The sequence below is a fragment of the Cnephaeus nilssonii genome (genome assembly GCF_951640355.1).
Source record: "Cnephaeus nilssonii genome assembly, chromosome: 6".
Classification (NCBI taxonomy): Eukaryota; Metazoa; Chordata; class Mammalia; order Chiroptera; family Vespertilionidae; genus Cnephaeus; species Cnephaeus nilssonii.
The window spans coordinates 26,496,533-26,514,610 of NC_137077.1; the positions used below are offsets into that span (position 1 = coordinate 26,496,533).

At 41.2% G+C, this 18,078-nt stretch overlaps 1 protein-coding gene across 1 annotated transcript in view; it reads left to right on the top strand.

The window, feature by feature from the left end:
- Nucleotides 1-18,078, top strand: part of DERA (deoxyribose-phosphate aldolase) — a 98,626-nt gene that overhangs the window by 27,432 nt on the left and 53,116 nt on the right. The window contains exons 2-5 of the mRNA XM_079775957.1: nt 1,959-2,056; nt 3,412-3,559; nt 5,490-5,585; nt 7,788-7,922. Of these exons, the coding sequence (XP_079632083.1) occupies nt 1,959-2,056; nt 3,412-3,559; nt 5,490-5,585; nt 7,788-7,922 (477 nt within the window). The remainder of the gene's footprint in view (nt 1-1,958; nt 2,057-3,411; nt 3,560-5,489; nt 5,586-7,787; nt 7,923-18,078) is intronic.

The window sequence follows — 18,078 nt, forward strand, 5'->3', positions numbered from 1 at the left end:
AGGCTGTGCCACAGAGTTCAGTTGGTAGAGAGGGAGAAGACAGGGCATGGGGGAGGAGGAAGACAGATTATGAAGATTGGGATTGCCTGAGCCCTCTCTCTGGCAGCTGTGGCCGGAGTGGGTGGGGAGTAGAGAAGAAATGGGGAGGTGCTTCCCGGAAGTGTCACATGAAATAAAGGACAGCCCCTCAAAGTGTGCCCCACCGTCATAGCCTTCCCTCTTTTGATTACTGTCCACGGCTGCCTGGTGGTGAATATTGTGTCACCCAGCTGCTTGCTTCACACGTTTTTACTATCTGCCTGAAACATTCTTTTCCATGAACTTGATCACCATTAGTAGTAGTTAAAAAAAAAAAAAAAAGCCCCCTACCTTTGGTTAGAGAGAAGTTCTTATAGGTCTCAGAAAAATTGGATGAGTCCAGTGTGTCTATCTGATTTTATTCCCTTGGGTCTACCGAGAACCAAATTCCTTTTGGGGTGGGGAGGAAGAGGCAGATTTCATGTGCCTGACCTTAGACTCCAGTCCTCTGTGAAGTTGGTTCAGCACACAAGCAGGAAAACATACAATGTCTTTGAGGAGCAGATGGATTGAAATGTTAAAAATCCGTTTGTTAAATGATTTCGGCTAACACAATAACTTAATTAGGAAGAAAAGCACCCAGACTATGTTCCTTCTTCAGTGATATTTAAAATAAGAATATCATTACTAATCATTCAAATGCTAACTTGCAATTTCTACACCATCGAATGGAAATGAGAGAGAGAGAGAGAAGTAGAGAGAGAGAGAGTCTTTTGTAGACACTGACTATCTTGTAGTTTTATTTTTGTGGTAGATGCAAATAATTTATTATTTGTGTTGTTACATAGTCTAGTATGCAATGAGCATTTCTCCCCATCACTTTATAAATAATCGTTGAATTGTGACACATTTCCTAATGAGTAACCTTTTCTACACTAGTCCTTTAAGGCTCTTCTGAGAAGCTTCTTTAAAAACATGAGCTTGCTAGAGGGATGTAGAATGAGGTTGGTTATGGAAGGTAAATGGGTGCGGCCACCTGTGTTCCAGAGTGTTGGTGGGGGCAATGGCAATGCATGTGCCCCCGACGCTGTGTTTGGTGTGGACACTCAGAGAGGAATAAGGTCATGACTCACAACACAGGAAATGCAAGAGACAGTTGTACCCCAACTCCAATATGAACTAACACAAGTTCCCCAGTAGAGAGAGATCCACATGTTGGCTCTGTCTGGGGAGCTGGCAGTGTTTTCACTAAGAAAACCACGTAGGCTGGGTCTTAAAGTAGAAATCTCCGTCAACGAGCAGAGAATGGCGGGTGGGATGGAGTCGGAAAGAGCATTTCAAAAACGGAAGCAACAGAGATGTTTCTCCTGGAATTTTGAGCAGCTTGTTTCTTTTCCTTTCCCTAACCTCTGTTCTATCAATGTTGTAATTTCTAATACATTCTGAAAAATTCCCCTTTGAGGGAAGAATGGGTTGTATCATGTCAGCATGTAGTAGATATTAATCTTGTCAGTACGGGGGTAGTGATTGAGGATTCCTTTAAGGCCCAACATCAATCCACTTAAGTATGTTTTAATCATTTGCTCTCCTGGCCTGGGCACTCACACATAAGTCTTTGCTGTCAGATGGGAGGCACGTGGCCCGAGCAGCCCAGTATTTCCCCCCATGGTTAGGCACGTCTGTGTAATGAATCAATACAGGCTCTTCCGGTTCCAAATGTACTTAACGTTCCACGAAGCATGCCTTACCATGACCGGGCTTCTTTCAACAAGGTTCTTTATTTGTAGTTGTGCGAAAAAGAAACATAAGCTCTAAAAGAGCTTTGGTGCCAGATGATAAATAGATCCTTTCAAGGACCGTGTTTAAAAAAAAAAAAAAATGGGTGACTGTATTTAATAAAACTTTTTAAGTTTTAAAAAGTCGTCTCCATTCCCCTTTAGACCTCAGCTGGATCTCCAAAATACAAGTGAACCAACCGGCGGTCCTGAGGCGCGCTCAACAGATCCAGGCTCGCAGGACCGTGAAGAAGGAGTGGCAGGTGAGGCCTCTTCTGGGCCTGCGCTTCCCAGTGCACGGCTCTTCCCTCAAGGCCGCAGTATTGAATTTCGCTCAAGATGCATCTAACCTTAAAAGATTGCAGCTGTCCACGGCTTATTTTAATAATTCATATACGATGATGATGGGTTGGAGAAAGATAACACATTTATCCAAACAAGTTAAAAGGGTTATCACTCTTGAGTGGCAAAGCCGCAAATGATTTTGAGGCATCTTTATTCATGAGTGCATTCAATGGCATCTCTTCTCAACACATTTATTCAGTTTCTTAGACATACCTTCTTTGGATGTCTTCTATTTTAATTTTCAAACCGTAACATCCAAACCTGGTGTGCCCACTGTCGAGGCCCTCAGGAGACCTCCTTTGACCATCGTGTTTTCCTTCGTATTAATTTTCATAAACCATGTTTCAAAATTCAGAAAGATGATGTTGCGTGGAGTACTTGTGGTTAGCATATTCTCCTGTGGATACCAACCAGAGACGTGCTGTGCCTCGCAGGACTAACAGGAATCGAGAGTCCATTTTACAAGGGAGGCAAAGTATTGTGATCGAATCCTTTCGGGTGACATCTCATATTTTGTTCATCTTTGGAAATATGCTGATTGAAAATATGCTGATTTAAATAATATGAATATTATTTAAAAATGGAATTGGATTAAATTGAAACAAAGAAGTTAGGGAGTCTTTTTTTATTGTTGTTAATCCTCACCCGAGGCTATTTTTTCCATTGATTTTTAGAGAGAGTGGAAGGGAGGGAGAGAGGCAGAGGGAGAGAAATATTGATGTGAGAGAGACACATTGATTGGTTGCTTCCTGCACATGCCTTACTGGGATTAACCCTGCAACCGAGGTACATGCCCTTGACTGGAATTGAACCCGGGACTCTTTAGTCGGAGGGCTGATGCCCTAACCACTGAGCAACCAGCTAGGGCATGGAGTCTTTTTATATCTCATCTGAGATCCCAGGGCTGGAGGTGAAACGTAAGACAGAAATGCTCTTGTTCCTACATTCTCCCCTGTGGGGTAGCTGTGAGAGGCTCCTTGTGGATGAGATGGAGAAGTTAGATGTGGGGAGACTTGATCTATTAGGGATTTCAAATTGGAATATCTATGGGAGAAAAAAAATGTAAGACTACTCTTCCCCCTTTTATTTTATTCTATGTAATGCTCAGGTTGTTGGTCACTCTGAGCAATGTTTATATTATAACAGAATGATATGCTTTGAATAGTATAGATGTCAGCTTTTAGCATTCATGTTTGTCTAGTGATTCTTTACTAACTAACTGGGTTGGAGATTGATTTTTTTTTAACCTTATTTTTATTTTTCTTCAAACCAGGCTGCTTGGCTCCTGAAAGCTGTTACCTTTATAGATCTTACTACACTTTCAGGCGATGACACATATTCCAACATTCAAAGGCTCTGTTATAAAGCCAAGTATCCAATCCGGGAAGATCTCCTGGAAGCTTTAAATATGCACGACAAAGGTAATGTATGGTGTATAATCTGTCTGGTTTTTTCCCTTTTTACAATACTGATGACTAAATCCAGAGGACTGAAGACAAGATTCAGCTGCTAAAATGACAGCAACAATAAAATCTAAGTGGTAGAATTGTGTACACAGACAACTAATTAGATTCTTCTCTGGAAAACAGCAGGGAGAGAATCTTAGTCTTACGTGTAGGTCTGTTCTTTCCATCATGGATTCAAGTCGCTGGTAGAGAACTTCTTGATTTTTCTTTTCATTTCTTCAGTTTTGGAAATTTTCTATCTAGTGACTCTAAAATACTGATTCTGATTCCCCAGCCACATGTGAAAAAGCCAGTCTCATTACTTAATAATCACATCTCATACATTAAGTATTTTCTGTGAGCAAATGAAATACTTTTGAGAATAAAATGCAAATGGGAAATATTACATGCTTGTATATTAGGTTCGATCTTTTGAGAAAAGTTATATTCACTCTCTTAGTATACATGAAAGAACTTACAGCAACTTTAGAAAGTTGCTCTAAGTACAAAACTTTAATATTTTAGAAATGGAGGAGACCTTTGAGAGTCAGTCTCCTTATTTCTAATATTTCTTTTTAAAAAATATATATTTTTATTGATTTCAGAGAGAGAGAGAGAGACATAAAACATCAATGATGAGAGAGAATCATTGAACAGCTGCCTCCTGCATGCCCTACACTGGGGATCGAGCCCACAATCCTGGCATGCGCACTGACTGGGAATCGAACTGTGACCTCCTGGTTCATAGGTCAATGCTCCACCACTGAACCACGCTGGCCGGGCTCTAATATTTCTAAATGAGGAGACCAAGACCTGGACGGCTAAATGCTGTTTCTAGGAGGACGTGCCCTGTTGTTCACTGGACTGGTGTCAGGAGCCAGGTCTTTCCATGAAGGGTGTCTGTAATGAGTGCAACTGGAGATGTAGATAAGTTGTAGGCCTAAAAACTGGACAGCTTTTGAAAAATATTTATGATGTTTTTCTTGAGTTGACAATGAAAACAGCACCTACTAGTAACACTTAATGGTAACAGCTTTGGGGGAGAAGGGCTAAAAAATGTAACAACTCTGTATGCTTTATGTTATTGTTTTGTTTTACAGTGTCTAATTTAATTTTTATTTTTGTAAGAGCTTAATTCCTCAAAATGGAGGTTCCAGATTTATATTTTACTAGAGATCTGGTGCACGAATTTGTGTACAGGTGGGATCCGGCTGGCCACCCTGATGGGGTCCCATCTGGCTGGGCCAGCAGGGGTGAGGGGCCGAGGGAGGTTGGCTGACTGGCCCCAACCCCCATTGGGATGGGAGGGGCTGATTGGGGGCCGGGCCGGCTGGGGGTTGGGGGCTGATCAGGGCCTGGATCAAGCTGGTTGGCTGCTGCAGTGCATGTCATAGCCACCGGTCATTGCGGTCGTTCTGGTTGTTCTGCCGTTCTGGTCGCTGGGCTTTTATATATATATAGATTATTTCTTATAAAAGAGGGGGTAGTATTAATTAAATGTCATTTTGCCATACTACCCTGTAAGGTTCGCTTATATTTTTCTTAATCCACTTTCTGAGTGCTGGACAAATCTGGGTTTTGTTAATTACATGAAATAAGATATTTTTTATTGACCCAAGACCACCATACTTATTATTTAAGAATTTTTAAAAAGGTGTGTTATGTAACTTCAAAGAACAGTGTATCACAATTGTTTTATTCTATGACTGTAACGATGAGAAAATGGTCCATGTTGTCAAGAACTGGAAAGGAATGTGGAAAATAAAAACCTTTTAATTTTTGCTGCATTGTGGGGGGATTCTTTTTTCCTCTCATTTTGATTTCTGCTGATATTGTGGTATAGATAATAATTAAAAGCATATTGAACTTCACATTCAGAAGGCTGCTGTGGTTTCTTTCTTCATAGGCATCACCACGGCTGCCGTTTGTGTCTACCCTGCCCGCGTGTGTGATGCCGTGAAAGCGCTGAAGGCTGCCGGCTGTAATATTCCCGTGGCGTCAGGTAAAACTGGTGTGGCTTTTGTTGATGCCTTTCCACATGTTTCCCGTTCTTCGACTCAAACATCTTGGGGTATTACATATAGTTGTACACTATGATTTTAATCAGTTTTATGTATTTGATCGGTTGTATTTATTCTTTTAGTATTTATTGATTGCCTTCCTAAGTAGCAATTAACATTAACTAATTACTAATTCCTTTAATCAAAGGGAGTTGTATTAATTCCCAAAAATATAGAACTGTATCCCTGTCCTTAAGGCAACTTAGTTGTTTTGGAGGGATAATCAAATTTAAAAAATCGTAATGCCAGATGTGTAGTATGTTATATAAATGTAAAATATGATCATAAAGACATGCAGAAGGTAGCTGTAACTCTGAGCGGGGACTGATTTATTCTGCAGAGGTGGGTGACACTTAGAGAGCAAGGGAATGCTTCATAGAGACAAACAATAACTGCACTGGGTAAGGGAGTTCACAGTGTTGATAGCATAGGGAATGGCATCTAGACAGAAGAACACGTGGGTGAAGGCAGAAGCATGTTCCGAGAACTGCAGGTGGTTTGCAATTGTTGGATCCTAAGGTGGGACAGAGTGGGGGCGGTGGGAGTTGAAACTGGAGATCTTATGGGAGACCATGCCAGGCTGTGCCATTTGGGCTGTGTTCTGGTGATGGGGAAAGTACCGAAAGGTTTTAAGCAGAGGCAGACCACGATCCGCTTCATGATGTCCTGAGTTAGGGCATGGTAGCAGGCAAATGAGAAGGGGTGAGCTGGATTTAGGGAGACTCTCCCTATCCCTGTGTGAGATGATGAGAGACACCCCAAAGCCTGGAAGATAAAGAAAAGAAGGCATGTTCAAGAATTACTGATTTAAGATAGACACTTAGGACTTGGCATAAGAGAAAGAAAAGTCTTTTTAAAAGCTTCAATATAGTGTGTGTGTGGGTAGATGCTCTTCAGACATCTCTGAAGCAACTGCCTCTTACACATGGATGGATGGATGGATGGATGGATGGATGGATGGATGGATGGATGGATGATGGATGGATGGATGGATATAAAGTTAAATTTTACTTTTAAAAGATGTTGGAGAATCTGGCCGGTGTGGCTCAGTGATTGGGCATTGACCTGTGAACTAGGAGGTCATTGGTTCAATTCCCAGTTAGGGCTCGATCCCCAGTAGCAGGCGTGCAGGAGGCAACTGATTGGTGTTTCTCTCTCACTGATGTTTCTATCTCTTTATCCCTCTCCCTTCCTCTCGCTCTGAAATCAATAAAAACATATTAAAAAAAGAGATGTTGTAGGAATATCCTGGTGCTTTAAAAAAGTGTCTATAAAGATTGTTAATTTATTTTATTCAAAATACATCAAAAGAAACATTATATACAGTAGCTCATTTGTGAAGATTCCCAAAGTATTTGGCAGCTACACCTTTATTGATGTTAATTTCTCAGTCAATTCAGCTTTTCCTCTATACAACAGAGAAATGTGCTTTCCTCTAAGGGAGCAGACCCAAGGAATTTAATAACATCAAGGTAACACAAGGGATTATCTATAGGTATCAGAATGGAATTAATGATGCATATGTCAAAATGTTTAATACTTTTTCAAAACTGTAGTTGCATTTTCATTTTCTTTATACTTGGCCCTGCTCTTCCCAGCTCTGTCCCTTCCCCAGTTTTGTGGACTGATCAGGTACTTTTTCTTTATTCTCTTTCCTTTATTCCTATCTGCTTAGCTGGTTGTTTTAAGATAGGCATTGGGAGGAACCTACCTTACAATTTGGTTACGATGGCTGAAAATGTGAATGGTACATAAAAAACACATTGAGGGCCAGCTGAGTAGGATGCATACATGTAACTAGTGTCCTGATACCAAGATAGGGATACAGCTACTATTTTATGAGCATCAGTGTGATGATGACGTTTTTTAAATTGCTATTTGCTCAGAGTACCCTCATGAGCATCTCTGAAGCAACTTGACTTCAGGTCTTCTAGACGAGAGGATGTAATGCTGATGTCTGTCCTAATGCCAATACGATATGAGATAACATTCTGTTTCTTCACACTTCACTTATCAGGATATTCATGAAGTTCTTAAAGTGTCATTAATGCTTTGGTCTTTAAATGCTGATTTATTTTGTCTGAAATTCTTTGTTGACCAAATGAAGTTCCTTCCTTTCTTTTCTTTTTTCCATCCTCTACTAGTGGCCACTGGCTTTCCAGCTGGACAGACTCATTTAAAAACACGATTAGAAGAGATCAAATTGGCTGTGGAAGATGGAGCTACGGAGATCGATGTGGTAATTAACAGGACCTTGGTGCTGACAGGCCAGTGGGAAGGTAGGTGCATGTCCTAACCTACAAGGGAGACACAGTTCTTCCCCGGTGGACGAATTGGTGGGGATCTGGTCAGAGACAGCACGTTTTGGAAATTATTGCTCCACATCACAAGTGATTGGATTGGAGGCTGAATCTAGGAGAAGCCATGGCTAAGATCACTCATCCTTGTGCCCCTGATAAATCCTGGAATTTGCCTACCTGCATGAGCTTTTTAGATCCTTTTGAGTGTTTAGGTGAATAGTTATTTCCATGCAGTAGATTATTAACTTTTATCCTGTTCTGTATTGTTTTGTTAATCAATGCAATAATCACTCCAGGCAAGTCTTTTATGCAAAGTATTTTAATATGATGGAGGAAATTTCCCTTTTATATGTTAATCTTTGTGGATTTTTAGGATGTGGAATTATTAATGTCTGCTAAGTCTGTATTTACTTCTGTTCTTGACATAGCTCCTATGAATATTATTTCATATTCACCTTTGAGATTCATGATTTACTTTCACTCTGATTACAATAGGATGTTGCCTATTCCAGTAACACACTATTATCTTTTATAATTGGACTAGAGGCCCGATGCATGAAATTCGTGCAAGAGCAGGCCTTCCTTTCCCCGGCTGCCCTCTCTGGCGACCGGGCTTCTCTCGCAGCCCGGGCTTCGTCCAGAAGGTCGTCTGGAAGGACATCTGGTCTAATTAGCATATTACGCTTTTATTATTATAGATAGTAAAGAAATAGATTTTACCTCTCCAGGGCAGCTGTCTTTCCTGTGGCCTCTCAGTGATCCAAACTGCTTCGATCTTGTGGCTCTACCATCTCAACATGAGGCCTCTTCAGAACATGTGGCACTCACACCTCTCTTTAATGCTTTGGCAGGAATGGCACATGCCACGTCTGCCCACAGACACTTGATCAGGACACATGGCCTCGCCTAACTTGGAGAAATCTGGGAAGTGTAGTCTTCTGGGTACTAGGAAGGAAAGGAAAAACAAATATTGGTGTAAGTAATGTCTACTGTACTTCACACACCTGGCAATACCTCTGTTCTAGTGTCACATGGACATGAAAGTGTGTCCAGGTGTTGGAGTCTAGGTTTGATTTTCTTTGAAATCTTGAAGTCATTTCTCCATTGTCTTTCAGCTTCCAGTGTTACTTTTAAGAAATCCACCACCATTGTGATTCCTTATGTTTTTCTCTGGAAGTTTTTAGGATTTTTCTCTGTCCTTTGTATTGAGGCACTTTATAATGGTGTGGATCTTTTACTTTTTAATTTTTCATCATTAGGTTTTTGTACTATTTGCTGGAAGATCTTATCAACTTTACCTTCCAATTATTTGATTGATTTAAAAATTATCTCTACTTTTATATTTGTAATTTTATGATGTTTTTCTTGTTTACATATTATTCTCTTTTTTATTGCATTCTCTCTATTTTGTGGCTGTAATACCTTTTAATTAATAAAAGTTTTTCTAAGTTTAAAAAAATAGTTGTAGATACAGAAGTATAGTTTATATTGTAACCTGTGCTTTTGTCTCTAGAATACTACTAATTGGAAAATAAAATACAGTAGGAGATGGGTTTTGATGTAATTGGCAGTCCCTTAATGGTCTAGGAATGGTTGTTTATAAGAACTGGTAATTTCCCAATAACAGGCATTCATGCAAAATATAATAACACATTTTTGTCCTAGACCATATTTTTCCATTAACCCTTTTTTATGGTGTTAATAACCTCTTGACCCAAAACAAATGGAAAAGGAACATTTAATATTAGAAATGTAATTCTAAATAGAAATCAGCAATGACTTAGGACTTTTTCCACTGCAGTATTTTGTCTTTCGGTTCTCAATTTGATTACATATTGTATATTTTCAGTGTTAGGTTTTAATATTAGCCGTTTATTAAAATATGAGTCTAAAATTGATTTCTTGGAATTTGCTGATGGAGATGTCTGTCGGGCTATTACACATTCAAATCTGGGTCCTTCTCTGTGTACTGAGGGTATGTAGGACCTGGTTAAAGAAAGAAAGAATCCCATTTTTAAAAATCTGGCATTCGGAGTGCATCTCAACCATTTCTATGGTCACAAGGGTCCCCAGTTTAGGATATGAATTCAAAGAGGAGGCTGGAGGGGCCTCATCTTCCTCCTCTTGGATTCTCCATGGTGATGCTTTAAAATCTCTACTGCTCTCAGACTTTTTACTCTTCTGCCCACCTGGAGGCTCCTTCACTCTTAGCAGACGACCTACCTGCTACTTCTCAGAGAAGAAAGAAAACATTAGACAGGAACTCCCTCAGGTCCTTGCATCAGATCTGCTTCCCTTTGTACTTCCTCTCCATCCAGTCCCTCTGCTATGACGGGGCTTTCATTTTCTTCCACATTTTCAGAGGCCTTACTCCATTTATTGGCCTTTTTCCCCCCTCCTGTTTCTTTAGCCTCCCTCTACTTGCTCATTCTCATTAGCATCAGACATATGCAAGCTTTTCTTATTCACTGAAAACCCCACATGCCAACCTCCCCCTTTGTTCCCAGCTAAATTTCCCTTCCTGTTCTCCCCCTGATGGCTAAAATTCTTGATTCAGATGTAGTTGTTCCTCTGGAATCTGTTCTAGATACTAATGCCCTCTCATTTCACTGTGTCCAGGGGATACTCTTCCTTCTACTTAGCTCTACTGTTCAGCAGCATGTGACACATGCTGGAAACACTCTGTTGCCATGGTTTTGGTGACTGTACGTCCTTCAGGTTTTCCTCCGTCATTCTGATTTCTCCTGCCTCTTGTTGACAAGCTTCTCTGCCTCCTCTGGCATCCCTGAGAGTCGGTGGTCCCGGGTTCTGTCCTAGCCAGCTCTGCGACTTCCCTCCGCCGCTGCACACACACTCTCCTCTCTCCGCTGACTCAGGCTACATTCCCTGGGCCGGAGACTTCCAAACCTCCTCAGTGTCAGAGCCTGAGTCTTGCCTGACTCCTGAACTCATGTTCCGTTTCCCCACTAAACTCTGTTGCTTTTCATCCATCCTTTTCACATAAGCAGACATTCGGAAATCGGTGAATCTTGACCCAAGCAGAGAATCTAGACATTTTAGGGGGGAAAAAAGTACATCTCTCCAACTTAAACACTTTCTATTAAACACAGTTTTATTTCAGCCCTGTCGTGTCCATGGTTGTGTTACACTGGAGCACAGTGATTCTCTCAGGGGCAGCGATGTCTGAGCTGACTTGCCCCACAGCTCACGGGCCAGACTGCTGTGCTGTCTGACTTCATAGGTCTTTACATGTAAACATTTTTGGTGTTGTTGCTTTGCCTGGCCCTTTGCTGTTAAGCTTATGGCTATCACATCCTGCTTCGCTCCTTACGGCACACTGCCCTTCCCTGCCAGTGCTTCCCTCGATCCTTTCCGTCCGGGCACAGAGAGGTACACCACCTGTCATCGCTCGGGGCAGTTGTTTTAACTGCCGAGGGTATGGGTTGTATGCTGGTCCTCCGAATTACCTGGCAGACTTTTTTTTTTTTTTAGAACTTTCGATTTTATTGTTCAATTACAGTTTACATTCACTGTTATTTTGTATTAGTTTCAGGTGTTCAGCATAGTGGTTAGACAATCCTATACTTTACAAAGTGTTCCCCCCGATATTTCCAGTACCCACCTGGCACCATACATAGTTATTACAATACTAGAAGCCCAGTGCGCAAAATCACATGGCCCGCCCACCCGCACTGGTCTTTGGTCATTACAGTGTCAGGGCCACAGGCCTTTTATAATATAGATCATTGACTATATTCCCTGTGCTGTACTTTATATCCCCAGGACTATTTTAAACTGCCAGTTTGTAGTTCTTAATCCCTTCACCTTTTTCACCCAGCCCTCCACCCCCCCCTGCCCTTGGGCAACCATCAGTCTGTTTTCTGTTTTCAGATGACTTGCCCCAGCACCTCTCCTCACAGAATCTTGTGCATCCCCCCACCGCCAGCTTGTGGTGGGGTGGGGAGGGCCGTGCTGGCCTGTAGTAGAGGTGGGGGCACCCAGCCGACCAGCCAGATAGTCCAGGCATCATGGGACTCAGACCCAGAACGTGTACCCTGCGGAGCAGGAAGGGAAGGTGGGGCTGGGAGACAGAAGAACTGAGAGCCGAGTCTTTGCATTAGACGGACCTTGGTTGCAGTCCAGGCACCACCATTAGTAGCTCTTTTCTCTTGGGCAAGTTCCTTCTCGGTGCCTTCTGTTCCTTTTGTAAAGTAGCAATAATGGCATCCACTTCACAGGGTCGGAATAGGGATTCAATGAGATAATGCGTGTGAGTTGATCATCCTGTTGCTCAGCCCAGATGACTCTGTCCTGGCCAACTGCATTTCCTCCGCTTTCCCCCTCTCCCTCCTGCTGAGGATAGTGTGTGGCCAAGCACATGTATGGAGTCACTGCAGTGGAACTCTAAGGGCTTGGGCTTCAGTCTCTGTAATTTTGTTAATTTACTTTGGGCAAACACTTCTCTCTGCCTAAATTTAAATAAGCTACCAGTGCGGGGGTGGGGGGAATAAGACTTAAGGATTTCCACAGCCCTTTAGAGCATTAACGGCCTGTGAGTTTATATTTGGCATTTCATTGTCTGTGGGTATCATTCCCATGACAAGCACTTGCAATACTGTGTTTTTTAACGACGATATTCAAGTTGACATCTAAGGTGCATCCTTAAACCATTCTTTGATGAATCCCAGAAGGGATTCTTCATCTCAGATCTTGCCAAGCAGGTTTTGAAAATTCAGTGCATTCCACGCTCTGTAAATATACAGGGGTGCTCATTTTTTACCTTTTTACGACCTCTCTCTGCTGCATATCCGTCCCTGCTCTATTACCAGGGACATAGAAATGCTGTCAGATTCGGCCTCGCTCAACAACCTTCTGGTTCCTTGAGCCCCGGACCTGGAGCTGTGTCCGGAAACCCGTTTGGCCCTGGAACACCAACAGAAATGACCCCACAGGGGGCCTCGTCTGTGACATTTCCCCAGAATGGTATGCTCAGCGCAGCAGTTGGAAATATTGTTTGTCTCCTGCTTCCAGACCCTCCTGTGCCTTTCACCCCCTTCAGTTCCGCAGCCCCGAGTTGCTCTTCTAAACTTGGTCTGTGGAGGACGTGCCTCCTGGCTATCAAGAGTTTTAGGGTGAGAGAAGGAAATATTCGGGCCAACGCTACAGTGTCTGTCATTGTGTCAGACCCTAGTGGATCCCGAAGATCTTGAATCTGGGCACCAATTTATTTTTCTTGTTTACTTATTTTTACACAAGAGGGATGGTAGAAAGAACATCCCTTAAGAGAAATTGGTGTTTGTCTTTGTTTTGTAGAGCTGTTAATCATAATATCAACGAGAAAAGCAATCTCTACCTCTCTAGACACTTTCTTGGGAAGAATCACATCAGCTATAATCTGTGCTTTCTCCGTTTTGGGAGTTGTTTATAACCGAAAATGCTAGAGATACTTCTGGCAGCTGTATGCTTTTATGGTTTTTGTTTTTAGGCTCAAAACTTCAAATACTATTGACCAAAATGTGTGTTTTATTTCCTGTAGGTTATTTTACTGCCTGGTGTTTGAGCTCATCTCTGTTTCACTCAGACAAGATTAATTAGAGGCCTTGGTGGTAGAAAACTGTTTTTGAACATTTTGTGACTTTTTTAGTTTAAAAGGTTGCTGTACAATTTATATTAAGTGTTTTACTGTACATATAATTATCATAAGAGTTATTTCCAGGCCATTCTTGTGCAGTGTTGAACATCTTTCCGATACTCAAAAACTAATTGCTTAGATATGTTCGTTAACAATTATTTTTTAAGTGCCTTTGAATAGCACGAACTATAAAAGGAAATCCAGTTTATGACTTTTAGATAGGAAACACAGTCTTTAAACACTTAGGTTCTTCCTTAAATCATAATTTCTATACAGGAAAGCTTTACTAACATAGTTTTCTATGTCTGTAACAGTGCTTTTCCAGAAAACTTAACTCACTGTCAGCAGCCTGAAGATTAAGAATATATTTTCCTTTAAGGTGGGAACTGGAGAGGAACAGATAATTTTAAATAAAGAAAATAAAATGCTGTAGATGCAAGTTACTGCTGACCCAGGGAGCAGAAGGTAGAGTCAGTTTCCACCTATTTTGGATGCTCTTTAAAACAGGTGCGGGATGGCCCTGACCGGGTAGTTCAGTTGGGTAGAGTGTCATCTCAGTATGCCAGTGTTGCCGGTTCGATCCCCAGGCAGGGCACATACAAGAAGCAACCAATGGGTGCATAATAAATGGAACAACAAATTGATATTTTTCTCTCTCTCTCTTTAAAATAAATTTTTTCTTTTTTTTATTGTTTAAAGTATTACATATAGTAGTACATATATCTCCTCCCTCCCCCCATTGACCTTCCCCCAGCCTCCCCTACCCCCTGTCACATGCCCTCATCCCCCCCCCCCCCCCAGTGTCTTGTGTCCGTTGGTGTGCTTTTATGCATGCATACAAGTCCTTTGGTTGATCTCTTTCCCCCCTCCCAACACTTCCCAGCCTTCCTGCTGTAATTTGACAGTCTGTTCGGTGCTTTATTTCCTTTGTATCTATCTTTTTGTTCATCAGGTTATAATGTTCTTTATTTTCCATAAATGAGTGAGATCATGTGGTATTTTTCTTTCATTGCTTGGCTTATTTCACTTAACATAATGCTCTCCAGGTCCATCCACGCTGCTGCAAATGGTAAGAGTTCCTTCTTTTTTATAGCAGCGTAGTATTCCATTGTGTAGATGTACCATAGTTTTCTAATCCAGTCATCTGCTGATGGGCACCTAGGCTGTTTCCAAATCTTAGCTATTGTAAATTGTGCTGCTATGAACATAGGGGTGCATATATCCTTTCTGATTGGTGTTTCTGGTTTCTTGGGATATATTCCTAGGAATGGGATTACTGGGTCAAATGGGAGTTCCACTTTTAGTTTTCTGAGGAAACTCCATACTGTTTTCCACAGTGGCTGCACCAGTCTGCATTCCCACCAGCAGTGCACGAGGGTTCCTTTTTCTCCGCATCCTCGCCAGCACTTGTCGTTGGTTGGTTTGTTGATGATTGCCATTCTGACAGGTGTGAGATGGTACCGCATTGTCGTTTTGATTTGCATCTTTCGGATAATTAGTGACTTTGAGCATGTTTTCACAGGTCTCTTGGCTTTCCTTCTGTCTTCTTTCGAAAAGATTCTATTTAGGTCCGTTGCCCATTTTTTTTTTATTGGATCATTTATCTTCCTTTTATTAAGTTGTATAAGTTCCCTGTTCTTTAAAATAAATAAATAAAAAATTTAAGACAGGTGCGGGAAGGATGACCCACCCCACAACTTGGATACACAATGGCCTGCATTAGACCATTCCCAGTGCAGCTAAGTTCTCTGATCCCTGTCAGTGAGCACTCCACCCTCACCTGTTTGTTTTTTTTTAATCTGGGAAGGATGAGCAGAAGGTCAGCTGTGACCTTCATCTCTCCTCATCAGTGTGGCAGTAGTAGGAGGGATGAGGGGGGCCAGACAGGAGACAACCCTTTCTGCTGGTTGAGACACTGTATTGATTGAGCATCTGCAGTGTAATATAGCCTGGGTTTCTAGTACACCCACTCTCGCTACTCCTGAGAACCTCATTATAAGTCAAAACATTTATTATCAGGTTTTTAATGTGACATCACCGTGCCAGCCACTTCTCTGGCGTATGTGTTTTGTTAAATTTTGCATTATTCTGACTAATTTGCAGTCGTGGTGTTTGAATTCCATTTTCATTTGTCAGTCATCTTTTATAATAGCCTTCCAAATTATTATTTTTCTGGTACGTGCGAGAATTGTTTTTTCTTCCTTTGTTTTTAATGGGGAATTTTCAGTTTTTGTAATGTTTGAGATTTTAACAATGAATATGTATTATGTGAATATGTGAGCAGAAAAGTTAATAAGTACTCTAGGGAATAAGGTCATGATATATACATAGATTTAACAGTAAGGATATTTATGGTACTAAAATATTGTTTATAAGAGCAAAAGATCTGAAACCTTAAATAGCCAATAATAGAAAAATGATTGAATAAATTATTTGTGACCATGCAATGGAAGATGGTATAGGGATGTAATTGTTTCTAGGCCTTCTCAGAGGACAGCTCTAGGAAATATGTGAATATTCACATATACACAATGCACCCATATAAACACATCTATCTATCTATCTATCTATCTATCTATCTATCATCTATCTATCTATCTATCTATCTATCTATCTATCTATCTATCTATCGTTTGTCTATCTATCTATTCCAGAACCTATGCGTTCACACGGACAACTTTTACTATAAGCCAAGATCACATGTTTTATTTTTGCCTCTCCCTTTCTATATTTATGTCGCTCTTTCTTGTCAGTGAGAAATCTTGCTCCAATTATTCTCAGTGTATTTACTTATTTGATCAATTTCCTTGTATATAACAACCTCTTTTTCCTATGGGCTGTCTCCCTCGCCCAGTTTGGTGTACTCAGGTTGTTCTCCAGAATTCCCCACCCTCACTGGTAAAGAGTGTCCCTCGATGCACGGAAAACAATTTGAGAATTTTTAAAGGAAGATGCTTTGAAACGTAGGGGACTTTTCATTCTTTCGAGTAACTATTCTGCGTGAAGAATTTTTTGGAAGGAGGATCTCTTGCACTTACCACTTCACTTGTAATTCTCTCCACATATATAGTTCAGTTGCAATTATGTAAATCTACGCCCTGCTATCCTTTCCTGCTAATGTAGAGAAAAGCCACCCATTAGCTTTTGCATTGTTTTGCTTGTTTATCTTGAAAGTGACAGTTGAGTATGTTAAAGGGCATTCTGATTTGAGATAGACTGGGTTACATTTCAGCCATCAAGTCGTTGGATTTGCGTTTATCGGCTAACTTGTTCCAAGGTGTCCATCATTGTGATGCCAAGGTGCCCAGAACTATGTAGACACCTCTGATAGTGCTTCTCCTGGTTTCTGTGGCTTGTGCTGGAGTGGGGTGGTCTATTTTTCTTATATGCGAGATCTATACATTCTAATTATACTTTCATAAGTGTTAGGGCAGGCTTGCTTCATTTTGTTTTTTAAAGTTTTTGAAATTCCTGGAAGTATGTGTATAAGGAAAAAATACGGAAAACTAGTATTGAATGATTAAATGCTTACTATATGCCTGGTGCTGTTCTAGCCACATGCATTATTATATTTAATCTTCACAAAAATATGTGAGCAAACTGTAGCTCCTGAGTAATTAGGCTTAGAAAAAAAATGAGTAATTCCTACAAGTTTGCAAATCTAGTAAGTAGCTCAACTGTCTTATTATCCCAGGAGTCTGTGCTATCCAAAGGAGCATGGGCTCTGAGTGTTAAAAAAAAATTGTCTGTGATATAGTAAACGCGTTTTCCCAGACTGCTCTTCCAGTGCCCCAAAGAGGTTGTGTATACACAGGTCATGGTGTCCTCTGCTTTTATCAGCCCCTCTGTGCTCTGAACCTAACAAGCACTCAGCAGTCACAGTAACAGCACCACCACTGCTGCCAGCAACAGGAAAACAAGTGGCTGCCATTCCTTGGTGTTAACTACATGACAAATGCTGTCCTTTGCATTTTATATGTAGTAACCTGTCTGATGCTTGAAATAACTCCGTGAGTTGCTCATACCTCTATTATCCCCGTTTTATAGATGAGGAAACTGAGACAAAGGTTAAGTCACGTGCCCAAACCAAACAACAAATTAGTTTTATAGCTAGGCTATGAGCCCACGCAGCCAGGCACCCACTATTGGCTGCTTTACCATGCTTTCTCAGCAAATATTTGTTATGCTGGACTTCTGAGTTGAAAACAAATAAAAACCAATTCTGATTAAATTAAGCTAAAGGACTTTATTAGGAGAATATATAGTAACTCATTGCATCCGTAGGAAGCCTGAAAAACCAGGCTTGGAAAACAAGTAGGATCATGAAAGGCTGGGGAGCAGAGGATACAGCCAGACTGAGCCCCGGGAAGAGCTTGGTCACAGGGCCACTGCTGCTGCCGCCACCACTGGCCAGTACAGTAACATGCTGCTGGCTGGTGGCCGCTGGACTCTTGCATCTGCTGCCATGGCTGATGCTGCATTGCTAATAAAAATCTCTAACTG